The 16,893-nt window shown below is 33.7% G+C and overlaps 1 protein-coding gene across 1 annotated transcript; it reads right to left on the reverse strand.

Moving 5' to 3' along the window:
* Positions 1-25: 25 nt before the first annotated feature.
* Positions 26-14,766, reverse strand: LOC138313036 (endophilin-A-like; the record flags this gene model as incomplete). Its single annotated transcript, XM_069253695.1, has 7 exons — positions 26-4,075; positions 5,935-6,098; positions 6,577-6,680; positions 7,300-7,400; positions 9,753-9,773; positions 14,144-14,210; positions 14,633-14,766. Coding segments are annotated over 7 exons (788 nt in total), but the record flags the coding sequence as incomplete, so codon positions are not given.
* Between the last annotated feature and the right edge of the window lie 2,127 nt (positions 14,767-16,893).

The following is a 16,893-nucleotide window of genomic DNA, read 5'->3' on the forward strand; positions in this document are numbered from 1 at the left end:
ACCAAAATGAAAGCTACTACTCGTGTGAAATTCCTGTGAATTTTATTATATTACAACGTAACATCATAATACATGTTATACATATACTGTGATAGAATACACAATCTATATGGCTGTACATGTATATCATTATCTACAAATTAAAGCAAATATGAAACCAAATACATAATAATGAAAGATCCCCAAGGCGATGAAGATATCTGTAGTATTTATATGCTACATCTGTACAAGGTTAGATGAAGGATGTTTTCTCAATTTCATCACAATGGTAAAAATATATGAAAATAACATAGCAAAATTTTCAAATTGCACAAGATAAAAACACTTCCGATTTGTTGAAAACACAATCATAAGAACAAATATATAATATGGAATGAACCATGAAAGAGCTACCTTTGAGCAAATCACTACTTCATTAAAATCCTGCCTACAGCATCCGAAATGCATAGCTATCTAGCAGACCTTTTACTTTGTACAATGTAGATATATTACTTGTACCGTCAGGCTACCATGAACATTTATCACAAATCTTACTAACTTATTCACCCCTGAAAATTCATAATAAACTATCCCAGCAAGTGAATTGGAAGAGTTCAAACACATCTTCAGGGTGTGAGTGAGTTTAAGAAATCAACTGAATTGAAACAATGCTATACATTTATACATATTATCAGATCTAGGTAACATAATCTCTTGTGTAATGGAAAAGAAATTCTTAGTTAATAATAAATCCTTAAATTTACATTTTGTATAAGAATAATCAACAGTTCCAATAAGTTGATACCATTAGACACACTACATTAATTTAATTCCATCAAACTTTAATAAAAAGATTTTAAATATTACAATAGTGACAAATTTTGCTTTCTTGTTATAAAAAAAATGTATATTAAACTCCTAAAAGTTACTACAGAAGAAGATAAATATGACAAGTTGAACTTCTGAAATTTATGAAAAATTTTTGACATTAACTATTAAATTCTTCTCTAAAACAATTTCGCTCTAACCTAAGCTATAGTTTTGACATTATGCTGACGGCTATTTACTTTGCTATTTAATTTCCATGTTCACATAATGTGGACCAGCTCATGATCACTTGAAATATTTAAATATTTTAAAACAATAATTTTTTCAATACAAATAGTCAACAAGAAGTAATTAATTTCACCCATTAAAACAGGTATACATTGTTTATATATCATCATTCTAGTCCTCCATATCACAACTACCAGGATATTCTTTAAAGCATAATAATTTAACATCACAACTGGATTATGTAAGGTATTCTTAACCAAAGTTACGATAAGTGTGGTAATTTCATTGAGAGGTTTTGAAATTTGATATGCAAATTTGATCAGCTGGACAAAATTATGTGTATTGCTTTTGTAATAGATGCTGGATTTAAGGAATATGTGTGTACAATCACAAATATAATGTCCCACATTCTCAATATGCGGGTTTCAAGATAAATATACGACGTGGGTAAATTACAATGTACCGTCGATTCGTCCAACTTTCTTGTGACTGTGACATCACAAAAATCATGTAACATATGATGTAGTCCTCTTAACATGCCTATGCATGTTATGTCAATCGACAGTAAATTGAACTTCATGCATCCATGTCATTTTGTTTTGAAATTGACGCATCAGAAGTCACCTCCTTATTGAAATAACCACATTTACGACAGCACAGCATGGCAAACATTTGTACTGATGTTGTAGAATGGGAAAAAAAATCTATTAAGGTAAGATTTTATAAAACTGTCGACATAACAGGGAATTCACAATGTAAACTTGTGTTTCTTAAATAGCTGTTCTACTTTGCTCTAAAAACTATGGTAATTTTGTGGAGAAAGAAATGGAATCTTCTTTATTCTCGGTATAAACAGGCTGTAATGCTATAAAACAAATGTACATACATAAGTGTAACAAGGATAAAGGGGTGTAACTCTGCTATAAATCTGATTCCTTTATGTGGAGATAAAATTGACATTAACAGGTGGAGATACCACAAAGATCTCTACCAGAGTTGTCTTTCCTTACATTCACTCATTCAACATGTCTGTGATGCATATCTGTAGTTTCCTTCTGAGCCATTCGCCAATAAATACCTGCTAGACGTGACAGAAAAAGGATTTTGTAATTCAAAATCAAAATTAACAATGTGTATTTTTTCGTAGATAAACTACAGTGTAGAATTTCATGAGCACAGTTTCGTAAACCAGTGCTGGGACACATACATTCTATACAGGGCAGAAATGTACCATACTAATTTTGACCTAATACTCTATGACCATGTGTCAACAGATGCCCAGTCTGAGAGCTGTCAACAGAGGTTAATGATGGGACCATGTATGAACTCTGGGAGAGGTTGATAGCAGATTTGAATTATATTTGTTATTTATTAGTAATATTTTTTTTTCAAATATCAGCAACACTAAAATGGCATATACTGCCTAACACATCTGAAAGTTAACCTACTTCAACATTAAGTAAGAATTGACTGTATAAGTATACTAATTATATAAATTTGAAGATCATGACTGCTCTACCTACTCTAGTACATGCTTCTTTATCACAAAACACAAGTTAATGTGGGAAATCACAAACCGTAAAACACAACTACTGGATTTCGACACTCTATTGCAGACAGATATCTCCTGAACTATCGTGGTGCTTTTTAGTGATGCTTCTCTCTCTAACAACATCTTCACATGAAACGTAACAGTGTCTTTAACATGGAATTAGCTTCTCACGAGAAGAAGTCCAATAAACTTAACAAAGTTGTAACAATATACCTGCTGTCACTACACAGCGTTGGTCTCGGCAGTATATCAGGATACCACTGTACTGTATAATTGCTAATATTTGCAAGGTTTTTAATTTCGCTAAATTCTCTGATTTATCCAAATACGCTATATCAAATACCTCATGAAATTTATCAAAATCATGGTGTAACGAATTACAGCCTGTCGGATGAATGATACTTTCAAAGGCTACCAAGAAAACCTGTAAAAAAATAACCCTGTGATTATGTTTTGAACAGAAAATCGCGAAATTTTATACCCACAAGATTTAACAACTATACAGTAACTTGTTATAACATATCAATTCATTTTTACAAGTCTTATTGCCATTCATCTAATATGTAATCTTCATTCTTCCTTAATATATATATTATCGTAGGATGGACATTCAAGCATGTAGCAACATCATTCAAATGTTCTGTAATTCTTTCACATGATTTCACATATACAATTCTCAATAATTCTCAATGGTATGATATTGTTCATATTATGTAATTCCGTTACTTATAACTTTCAGACACTGATATTTCCTGTAGGAAAAAAATCTGCAGTGAGCGATATTTCATATTTAATAAATAAATAGGGTATTCCAATAAATAGTCTGATGTTACTTTTTTTAGTACATGTATAGTGTAAGTTATAATCCAAGGTATTCCCAGAAATCCATGTATAATGCCTTTAATTTAGAGGTTATGACCTCTATCCAGAAATCCATATACATGGCCTCTAGAGGTTATGACGTTTATCATGCGAATCCATGTACAGGGCCTGTAAATTTAAGGTCATGACCTCTATCGCACGATCCATGTCCAGGACCTGTAAGTTTGAGGTCATGACCTCTTTCCAATCCATATATAGGGCTTGTAAGTTTGAGGTCATGACCTCTTTCCAATCCATATATAGGGCCTGTAAGTTGGCTGTCTTTGACCTGTATCTGAGTGGAGCAACACTGTCCTGATTACACCTTGTCTGAGCAGCAGTCTCCAACAAAAACATTATAACTTTCTAGATATGCAATAAACAATACGATGGTGTAACTTGTAGTCTTGGTCCATCCTGTGTAAGCTCCTCAGTGAGGCAGATCCACTATCACATTGACATAGTTGACGGGGAAGAAACCAGTCGTGCCATGGATTGAGCCCTCGTACCAGTTCTCGTCGATCTGAGAAATTAGGTTAATGATTTCACCCTCTTTAAAGCCAAGTTCTCCTTCATTTTCAGGCTCAAAATCATACACTGCTTCGCAACATGGCTGCTTCTTCTCGGCTGGAATATATAAAGTTACATAGGGTATTGAAATCCAGTACACAATTAACAATTTAGTCTCTTAACAACAAAAGGAGAAAAAGAGTAAATCCGGAACAAGATAACATTGCAGTTTGATAATACACTATACCTAAATTCACTGCAATATCTGCTAAATATTTACATATACATGTACAGTAAAACCCTGTTATATTGCCACCCATTTTACCGCCAAACTCGCTCATCGCCATGAACTTATTCAGAACAAATTTCCTTCCATACAAATACACCCATTATACCGCCAAACCCGCCTACAGCCGCCACATTTGGGGAACAAATGATTAAAACAACACTATAATGACCTCGTTAATATCGCCAAATTCTGTTAATAAGGACACATGCTTTCGTAAGGTGCTCGACTGCCAACTGACAGGGAATCAGCAACACACACACTATGGCCCCGTGTACGACTGTGCGTACACAGTGAAATCAATTAACAATATGGGTACACCTTTGTTATTGTTTTGCAGGTAGGTGTCGCAAGTTGTGGTGAATAAAACTCATTTCTGTACATGTGTTTTACTTATTATCAACGTTAGTTGTTTATTGACAACAAGAGCTGTTGGAGAACAGCAAAGCTCGCCTATTCAGAAGAAGTTGATATTCAAGTATTTACTATTTAAACATGGAAATATGACAAATTAACAGACTCAAAAACTCCCTAAAGGGCCCCAAATTGATTGTATTATCACGTTCAGCATCCATACACATTAGGAAAATAAAATCATAAACATTTATGATGACTTAAGCTTAAACAATTGACGAAACAGAAACTTGCTCAAAAACTAACGCCGACGCGACAACATTACCTCCCCCTATTCTTCGAATAGGCGAGCTAAAAAGGAACCCACAAGTCTGTTTCTTGATATCGCTGTTCGTTTATATTGGACCATAAAATGCAACTAGCAATATCAAGTGCGCTATAAATATTACATACTTGCAGAAGAATCCGCCATTTACTTGTAAGATTAATCGTTGTCTGAGTGTCGTTTATAACAGGAGTACCTGTTTTGATATTTGCAGACATGTGCGCGGAAGTGAGGTCACGACTGCACTGCCTTTGTTCAGAACTTCTATTCTTTGTTTCCGGGCGGGATTTCCCGGGATAAAAATATCATGTAACCGAGAAAATCCCAGCTAGCAGGCAATTACGGCACGATACTTGGTAACACAAACGAGTTCGGTTTTCGTATTTTACACACATACAGCGGACATATTTAATGAAAGATTACTATCAAAATTTACTTTGATTTTGGAACTATTCATATTACATTATATGAAGTGACTGTACAGTACACAGACTGACTAGAAAGTCTGTTTCAGCACGGCACCGAAGGACTACCTATATTTAGACCTGATTAAGATTTTAAAGACAAATTCGATATACCGGCAAACTTGATATATTGCCAAAATCTAGGAAAGCAGACGGTGGCGATATAACAGGTTTTACTGTATAGTATATTTTGAATTTCTACACAGATATACCATGTTTATTCAAACTCACATAATTTTAAGACAGTGTTTAATTGGAATTATTTTGTTGGCTTCACTGAACTGGAGTATATACATGGTACTTCAATTTTGTCAGTACTTTAGCATATTGTGTTACTAGTATTTGGGCTATGTCATGAGAAAAAGAATTATTGCATAAAGAAATTTAAACCAAATAAACTGAAAGCTAGCAATTAACTGAAGATAGTGTTTATGTACCATCAGTGTTTGGGCTCAATGATATAGAGGCATATCTGAGCATAATACTTACACAAACAAAGGAAATCTACATGTTCTGATAATTTTCCCTATGTTATAACCAAGGTTACCTTGTGCATACTGAGGGGAGGAGTTGAAGTTGTAGCTGTTGGTACTTCCACTATCAAAGTCGTTAGTTGACTCGTAGAAGTTGGCGGGCGACGGTGTCCTGTTTCTGATAGAAGCTCTCTTTGGTACGTGCTCCGCTTTTGGTCGAGACTGAGCATGGTTACGTCTGTAAATTCAACACAATGTTAATTCCGACACCCAAGACATTTTTTCCTTAAATGAAAACAATGATTTCTAACGCAAATCATAAGTTCTCTTCAGTAAGTATTAAACTAATTATAAACACTTGTTTAAATGAAGACATGTACGGTCTCTGTCTCCTGCAGTTTTCCTACACAATAGAACTTTCTTATACATTTTTTTGGTTTTTGTGTTTGTTGAAGTGATATATGTACCGTATATTATATGTTTTACTGCAAAAGGATCAACTTTGATTCTCAAGCTGTAATACATATATTTGCATATGTAGAAGTTTTACATTCCTTTTGCCTCTAAAGTAAAACACACATGTGTATACTATACATTCTTCTGCTAATGTTATCACTTCATAAACTAGCCAAACCAAATTCATATCTATCATGTGTATCCAATCTATTAGAACATTTTATGTAAATACATTTTTTATCCTATTGTGTAAGACCTACTTTGCGTCCAAGGTGGTGAGAAGGTTTTGTAATACGTCCACTGCTGACCTGTGATAATCCACTTCTGCTTCAATAAACGACTGCAATTGGGCTATCTGCTCCACCTGTAAAATTGGAAAATGATTTTCAGTAATTTTCAGAAATCCAAGAGGCTTCACTCAGTCAATTAGTCAATCAACAGATCGGTCTTGTGGATTCTCTATGGAGTTTCTAGACCTAGTTGAATCCAGACATTACAGAGAAATTACAGTACGTAGATGGATCTACATAGAATCCTAGAGCTTTTGGTATTTTTCAGAAATCCAAGAGGCTTTTCATTCAATCAGTTACTAGTAGTCAATCTACAGATCAGCTTTGTGGCTTTTCCACTGCGAGTTTTCTAGAGTCTGGACCTGGTTGAATTAAGATATAACAGAGAAATTACAGGTAGATGGATCTATATAGCATCATAATACATGTCCCATCATAAGATGCATTTCACATATCAAAGATACACTGTGACGAATATCATTCTCCTTTAATGATATAAATATGAGGGAGAAATTGCATCTCCTTGGTGTACACCTGTGTGAGAAATTAACGTACCTGTAGGTATAATACAACTGTTATCACATTACCTAGAATTATTTTGAAGTTAGTTTCTAGAATAATAGAATTATTGAAATTATGCGGTAGATAAATCCTTGATTTTTGTCACTGCTTGCACTGCAAAACATAACCTACATCATTTTCTAATAAGTTGAACATGGCTGTTTCAGCTAGTTCTTTTGATTCTTCAAACTTTTCTTCAGCAACCCTGATCTCTTCATCCGTAATAGTCGATCCTGAAAAGATATTGACAAATGTTTACCTAATTCACACGATTCTCTCTTTTCTACAGTATTTTTTGTGAATGTGGATAACTTACATGTATTATTTTCATAAAGTTTTCAAGAAAAGCATATCATTGAGATGAATTATAGCCTTTAGTTAATAATCTACCAAGAGAAAAAGATGTTCCTCCTAACTTAGATATATAAAACATATATACATGTAGTCGTGTCATATTAGGTTTTAACCTTGACAATTCACACTGTAACACAATTTATTTCTGCTATACACATGTATACTTTATTATTACATTGTTACTTCTTTGGTTATTTTCATTCAATTGATATTTTTTATAGAATATTAAATTATCTATGGCATATCAGCTAACTGTCTTCTCAGCATGTCAGCTATTTTTATTGATGTTATACAAAAGTGATGTGACAATATATTTCTATAGCGTCTTGGAGAGTCTGCCTTATATCGTCTCATAGCAACAAGTCCTTGAGGGTCTGACTTCTATCGTCTGATATCAACAAGACCCCAAGTGTCAGACTTATATCGTCTAATAGCAACAAGTCCTTGAGGGTCTGACTTTTATGGTCTGATATCAACAAGACCCCAAGTGTCTTCCTTATATCGTCTCATAGCAACAAGTCCTTGAGGGTCTGACTTCTATCGTCTGATATCAACAAGACCCCAAGTGTCAGACTTATATCGTCTAATAGCAACAAGTCCTTGAGGGTCTGACTTTTATGGTCTGATATCAACAAGACCCCAAGTGTCTTCCTTATATCGTCTCATAGCAACAAGTCCTTGAGGGTCTGACTTCTATCGTCTGATATCAACAAGACCCCAAGTGTCAGACTTATATCGTCTAATAGCAACAAGTCCTTGAGGGTCTGACTTTTATGGTCTGATATCAACAAGACCCCAAGTGTCAGACTTATAGACTTATATTGTCTCATAGTAACAATGTGTGTAGCCATTGCACAGTCAGTATTCTGTCACATGATGTACTAATAAGCAATTATAAAAGCATTTTTTGATATTTCATACTTGAGGTGTAAAATGTCTATGTAGGCTTAAGCTAAAACTAAGTCCTGGTTAAGTGCTCTATACATTGTAAGTTTGCAATACCCCGGTAATCAGCTTACATTCAGATTAACCAGCTAAATCACTTCACTGTTCTTATTTGTAGCCACTAAAATTTGTCTGAAAAAGCGATCGCTATTTACTCCCTTCACCACCATATATATATATCATTGATAACTGTCAAAACTGTTCAGTCTTTTTGTAAGTGCACTTGATAAATAATGAGATAATAAAATTTTGAAATCAAATAAAACATTTCAAAATGTACATTTTGTATTTCATGGTGTAAATAATTATCATATGCAAGCAGTTCATGACAATGCATTTGTACAATTGTACATAAATTAGAATGTGCTGAAAAAAATTATTATAACTACCTACATGTTTTGTAAATACACAACAAAAGCCTACTGGTTGTAATAAAAATATATCACTATAAATTTGTATCTGAACTTGGCATATTTTACTAGAATCATAAAGATATTAATAATACAATACTGACAAATAAAATACTAGTTGCAGATATTAAGTTTTATAACAATGACAAATGGTAGTTCTGTAAATGCAGGGTTCCATGCTGACATGCAGAACATGTCAATAATAACGATCTGGTTATACATGCTGTTTCATGCAGAGTCAAAATATCTACGTAATACTCAACTACACGGACAATGTATGTTTATATTCATCAAACTTAAGAGTTTCTGGTTTGTCATGCAAAACCAATTTGAGGGGAAACTTAAGATCTCAAATCCGAAAATTAAATGTAAAAACCTTATTTTCTGATCTCCACTTTAAAACATGCATCTTTGGAGAAATATTAACTTGTTAAAAAGCTGACAGCACCGGATTGTAAAATGCTGAAATAAGATACGTAAAAGGGTGATGAAACTAATCTTTGTTATCAAAGAAATATACCCCAAAAACTTAAGGCAGTCACCTAAATTATTAAAAAATATTTGTATGATATATGTGATTTCAGAGAAAGCATCAACAGTACCTGATCAAAATGCTGAAAAGTTTGAATATCTGTATACCTAGAGTACCAATGAATCATGCCATTCATTAATTCTTAAATCCATGTAACAATGCAACCAATAGAACTTTAGATCCAAACTCATGCATTCCCCCTCTACCTCCCCTCGGGCTTTCACCGTAAACAAAAACATGAGATGCAGTGAGATCGGACGGGGGTCAGATGACCGGTGTATACAAGAATACCACCACAAAAGCTAATGGAACAAAGCTAGCTGTAAGTAAAGTGGACGAGTTACCTGACTTCTGTGCTCCGGACTCTGTCAGAAGGGAGACAATGAAGGAACACAGTGGGTTAGTGTGCAAAATACAAACCTTCAAACATGGCTGCATAGTAGCTCAAACACGCTCACAGCTAAATCCGCCTAATCAGGGCAGCACACTAAAGATTCCTATTTTCTACTATTTAATTTATGTGTACTCTTACTTTCTTTGATATAGATACATGTTTGTATTACATTGTATATGGTTATATTTTTTGAAATTGTTTATATGAAATGAACATTTAAGAATGGATATTTTCACCTATAATTAATTAAAAAGATTTTTTGTAAAATTTTGGATTTGTGAACTTTTTTTGTTTGTTTTGTATGAAAATGACATAGGATTAATATATTAACTTAATGACTCCTGAAAATTTGATAATGGACTAGTCTAGTCTTTGATTTAAAAGGTTATAAATGTGTCTTCAGGGGCGAATGCTTTAAGGATCATTTCATATTTTTTTCATTTTCATTTTCAAGGAATTTAAAAATAAAAAAATATAAATGGTTTCTAATGTATAGGGATGGGAGCAAAAACATGTGAAATGTGTGAATGATGCTGCGAATATTCCCTACATACATTGACAATCACATTTTGAGCAGCCTTCCAGTGCAGAAAGCAGGGTTGTCTCCCTTCACCTGGCTGTATATATTGAGGAATTATGTCTATATATTTCAGTCAATAGCTAATAAGTTTACACACAACACCCAGAAGATTTTCTAAAGAATGTGAATTCTACAAAGATCAGAAAGCATCTTCTACTAGTGGAACTGCAGTCTTGTATACAAAGACATCTAAAAATACAAACATTAATTACACACCATTATTGTATTGGTTGTTTGATAATATAGCAACAAGTTAGTAAACTAACTTATTTTGTCAAAAATTTTCGTCTAAAATTTTAAAAAATACAGATATGTACATGTACAATATCATATTAATGTACTGTTACTGGTAGTCTGCTATTTTCCCCCTATTACAATTAAAAATAAATTAGTCTAATGGAACAGATGTATTCTATGAAAATATTGTATAAAATTATAAGTACAGTACTAAATTGAATGCAATACATTAGAGGTCATGAAATGTAAAAGTAAATTAATCAAAGCATTCTAAATTATTGATAACATCTTTCTTAATAATCATAAAACAAATCTTGACAATATTACATCTAGCATAGCAAACAAGCACAACAATCCACAGATCTACTTCAGAGAAACATCAGAGAAACAGAGACATATACAATGTACAGATGACAAAAGCCTGCTAAATTAAGCAAATCTATAATGAAGCACATTATCTTTGCTAAAACAAAGGCTTACAAATAAAAGGAACTCTGTATTGAAGCTAGGCATATGATAATTTAGAAAGCCTGCCAATATCCTGTATATAAAGTTAGTTATGATATTATTCAACATGTCCTAACAAATAATTCCATAAGCACTAATATATCTCTATACACCTAAAAGTGGTAAGTTAACAGACACCTTATCAAATGATATCTGAAATGCTACGCCATTTTACACATTGCCTAATATAACTGAACAATTACAAATCAACATTTGAATATCATATAGTGAATTCTCAGTATACTAGATTTAAAAACTAATTATTTCCATTAATTCATTCTATCTGTTGCACAGAATTGTTTTATTGCAGAGTTCTCTGCCCTTGGAGCCCATACCGACTTTTACATCATTTGTTTGTGAATTGTAATAAATCAAATCTACTGGTTCCATATCCAATGGAGTAGTACCTAAATACAAGAGCAGATAACCTTATAAATATTTACCATTCCGTCTTTGTATATTCTAGATTGTTCTGTAAAAGCATATTACAGAGTTACCTTACTTGTGGGAAGGTATCCATTTTGACTTCATAATTTTGTGAGCAAATCTCGCATTGTTGCGCTTGCAAATATAACTTCACAATCAATGACTACCCGTAAGGGTTGATAACTCTGTAATATGCTTATACCCAAAATTACTAGAATCTTGAAAAAAATGATGTAATTCACAAATCCCTGAGACAAAGCGTACCACCACCAATGACAGACAAGAACATAAGTTAAATTGGAGAGTGTGCCTACGGAAATATTCCAACCTACACATATACTCCTATCAAAACCTGTCTGCTTTGGCCCCTATCTAAAGTTCCATGACATTGCAAACACCAACAAAGTACAACAGACATTTACAAAGACTTATGTTAATTACATATATATAAGCATTATAAATGTTCAGATCGTTAACCATGTGCATGTCAATTAGGCCTCTCTCATTATCTTCCACAAACACGGACAAACTGCCATTTTCATTCATTATTTAAAGAACATTGCATAAAATATCTTACAAAGCTTTCTTTTGCTTATTCACAATATATTGCAGCTAATGAAAAATAAAAAGAGAGTCCATTTATAAATATAAATATATAAATATATAACAATTTGTCAACTCCAATATCATAATTTTAAAAATGTTGTTAAAAGTTTCATAATAACAAATAAGACTTTGCATTTATTTATAAAGAATATAGATATTGCAAAAGAATTCTTGATGAGTTTGAGGAGGATTATGCAAAATGTACTATAATTAGTGAGCAGGCCCTACTGACTACATGCAGATAAGAATGTGATACTTAAGTGAAACTGAGGCCGTGACCTTTAGGCCGTGACCTCAGCGTAGAGAGTGGCATCATACTAACCTCCTGTAGAGAGAGAAACACATTCAGTTTACACAGAACTTCTAAATCACAACTAATATAGTTCATGTCACTCTATACTGTGACTATAGACATCAATTCTAAATAAATGACAGCCATGAGATCAAAATGTCCCAATATTCTACCAATGCCCCTGTACCAAAATGTTGAGTGTTTGAAACCTATGGGGATCAGATGCCAGATACTGACTGTATATAAGTGGTCTATGGGTACTTTGGCTTTCCTTCACCTTCAAAACTTAGCATGTCCTTAAAGCTCCTTGTTTTTGATAAAATGTAAAGACATGTTGAAACTACAAGACATTTCCAAATTGTTGATTTTTTTATCAGTGATCAACTGGTACTCTGTCTTATCTAAGTGGGAACATGACCTATTTACTATGAAGTTTCAGCAACATTATGGTAAGAAATAGAGCAAAGACATTTGTTTCTCATCAATGTATTAAAAGTCAAAATGTAGGTCACTTTTACCCTATTTTAGCTAATAACATATTGCCTTAAATCGTCACATGATGTACATTTAAATGTTATTGTAGTCACAATATTAATTATCATGAATTTCTGGATCCAAATTGCACTACTGATATTGATTTTTACCTGCATCAAATATACCATCCTCGACATTCCAGGGGTTACCATTTCTGTCGTAATATCCACCCCTGAATTATCTTTTAGTAAAAATTAAGGTTCTGTCTGCAACAACACTTGAGCAGTTAATTTGGTTCTTTGATGTACATCAAAAGAATTCTAATGGTTGACTTTGTGGGCTTTGAAGTTAAACCTCGTTCTCTGTAATCTTCAAAGGAAGTTTCTGATGGTGTGTGATTGTATTCTCTCGTTTTTTTTTACCTGAACTGCCTTCAGTTTTGCTACGAGATATTCAAGAGGTTGATATATTGACAGTGAAAGTAAACCCCGGAGTATCAAGGATGCAAATATACAGGTGAGATGGGAGCTGATTATTTAATTATTACCTCACACAATACCAACAAATTAAGAAACATGATGCTGGTCAGGGTTAAATATGGCAGACATCAGTGACCATTCAATATCTCTAGATGCAGCAGGTGCTCATTTAATAACATATATAGGGTGTCTGACACAGACAGTTGTAAACTGCTGATATGAATTCACGATGCACAGTGAATGACATTTCAGCCCCTTGTTTACATTTCCCTGAGCATACATGTAGTTTATTCTTAGATCAGCACTGACTATTGTCAAGCACTTTAGACTTTAGTACCACAGTACTATAAGAATGATATCTGATACAGAATGTGATTAGATATGTACTGGCCTATATATATATCATAACATCAACAAAACTGTCCTATATATTAGATACATTGGCCTATATAATACAGCATTGATCAACAATGTTTCCTTACTCAACAGATATACTGGTCTAGATAGCCCTACATGTTGTCCTAAATCCAGACTAACCACACACCAACCAAAGTATATCATCAATACACACACAACACAGATACAGGGCATGCCAAGCGCTGCAGTGGTCAAATTACGACCACAGACAATGTCCATGATTCTAGGTGTAATGGTCAAATTACTTAGGAGTAGAGATCTTAAAGAAAGTCCACCATTCTAGGTTTAACACTTTCATTACTGGGAGACTACATAATGATTACCTTTATCCTTCTTCCTCCTCTTACAATCAAAGTCCAGTCGTCGGCCCGACAACTTCTTCCTGTGATGCTGTGTAATATAAAGTGTAGTCAAAATTTCAAATTCATCAATATTCATATGTTGATACTGTAATATAATGTTCACGTAAGTGGAGACATTGATCATATTTATATAGGTACCTGACCATAAAACAGCTACTAGTATACAGTTTGAACTGATTCACCCCTGAAAATTCATAATGAACTGTTCCAGCCATTGAGTCAGAAGAGTTCAGAAGTGTCTTCAGGGGTGAATGAGTTTTTAAAACAAGCATTCAATTTTTTTTTTTTTAAATATGGGTTTCTTTAGCTAAATTAAAGAAAAGTTAGGACTTTTAATTATCGAACAGCTAGATCATACTTAGTCTATTACATTAGGAGTTGGAATGACTTTGGAAGGATTTGTTTTCAAATTATTTTAGGTGAACACAAGAATCCTTATTAGTGACTAACATTGACTTCTTTGATATCTTTAGTCTGCAGCAGTCCTAGAGGTTCCAGGAAGTTCTGTTTCACCGTGTCCTCCATGGAATATTTGAGGTCGGCCAGCTGTTTGAAGCTCTCTCCTGCCTCTACCAGACATGATCCTGATAACAAACAACAGAAGAAACAGAGATATACAATCTGTTATCAACTGTCCCCACACAAAACAGGCAACTAAGCATAAGCTGTGGGCAGACCTAGGTACACCCAATGGTCATCAACTGTCCTCACAAAAAATCAATATCTATATACCCCTTAAATCTGAGTTCAGTATAGTGATTGGGTTTACATGTTTTTTGAGATTAAGTCAGAATCTGCGGGTAACTCCATATAGATCCCACTGAAAAAGAAATGTCTACTTCATTAAGAGTAATTTAAGCGAAGGATCTTGCTCAAAGTTACTCAATTTCAGCAGACACCCCTTTTCTAGCTTTCTAAAGGAATTCAAATCTATCCCACTAGGGAAGAAATTCCCAATTCAACTAAGATCATAATACCATATTTTCCCTAATGAGGGCGCCAGGCGCGGCTAAATGGCCAAGGGGGGCGCCATTATTTGAGACCATTTTTAGATGTTTTTTTTCTGAAACCGATTATAGTCATCTTGCTTTTAGTTTCAAATTTTTCTGAAACTTACTATAACCAACTTACGTTTGAAGTCAAGTAAGTATTGAAATTACATAATTATGAAGAAATGTATGCACCAGAAGTATTAAACATTTGTTAAATATGTCTGTTTCACGGAATTTTGACATTTCATGCTAGCTTGTTTGTTTACCATGCGTACACAAAATGGTGGACGGTGCTTTCGATCGCTACTTTCGTTTTGTGGCAACACACAATAAAATGCTTCGAAATCATAACATTCCTGTTATTTAGGAACCTTTACCATATATATACAGTAAGTATTCATAAAACCTGTATAGACATCGCAAAAATGTTGTTGCCAGTTAGTCTTCATCCATACACGTGTGTGGGGCATTCAAGTGACACGTTTTATTTTGAACATGGCATTCTTGCTGTTTCTATGTGTAAACACTTGGCAAAGATGTCCTAAGTTGTCCAAATGCAATGAATTTAGTGCTTATACAAGCTGATCGGATATCTGTTAAGCATCAGATTGATGTGAAACAGTATTTTTTTAGTGTCTGCAAAGACAAATCGTCACAATCTGGCACAAAAATTGTATGAAATTAGTTGATTTTTTTAAAGCAAAAAACGTGGGGGCGCCCTTACTAGGGAAAATACGGTAATCTGTCACCCATGATTACTACATGACCATTAATGCTCATAGTTATTTCTCCAACTGTTAACCCCTAGCTTAAAGAAACTTATATATCAAAAGGATGTTATCTATAAAAGTTGGATCAAGCAACGAATAAATTTAATAAATTTTCATTTTAAGTTCATTGATTTTGTTTGTTTTTTTTTCTCGCTTGCGGATAATCCTTATTCCAATATTATTTGGAAGCTGTAATTGATTTGAAGAAATAATCTAACCAATTCAAGTTATTAAAGATAATTAAAATATCATAATGTGTTTCTTTGGTGTTTTAATAAGGGTTGAAATGAGTAGTTTGTAATTGATGAGCCTTTACAATTACAGAGGCCTATAACTAACATTGAAAACAGCCCACTTTTTAATATTAGAGTAATTAAAAAACTGACAATAGTCATGTTCTGCTAGAGGAAAATTGCTGGATTACATTTACCTAGGGTCTCGGCAGAAAAGAGATAGTGGTCCTTGTTTCTTCTATCATTGCTCAAATGTAGTTTATGCCTGGAGCAATATTGTATTGAAGTCCTTGGAGAGATAAGACATCAATATCTGCTTGTGCCTCTTGTTGTAATTTAGTTTGGAGCTACTACAACATCAAGTTTATGCTATATTAGCTTGGTTCTATGGGCCTGGTCGATGTAAACCCGAGCCCAGTCGACCTTCACACTAATGCTGTAGGTGATCAGGAATTTAGCGTGCTGATGACCTCAGTACCTCTCGTATATCAACCTGATAATTATCATCATACACTATTACCTCACGATCAACAGTGTAATGTTTTCAATTCACAATCGACAAATAGCATAAATGTGAGTTCAACACAATTCTACTGATAATTAACACCCTGGAAATGTACAGTAACACTTTAAATATACAGTCAAAATTGTAATTGATGAATTATATTTTTGTACATTTATGTACCATTTCTATACAATTGTTAAGAATTAAATTT

This window comes from Argopecten irradians, unplaced genomic scaffold (assembly GCF_041381155.1).
Source record: "Argopecten irradians isolate NY unplaced genomic scaffold, Ai_NY scaffold_0562, whole genome shotgun sequence".
NCBI classification, from domain to species: domain Eukaryota; kingdom Metazoa; phylum Mollusca; class Bivalvia; order Pectinida; family Pectinidae; genus Argopecten; species Argopecten irradians.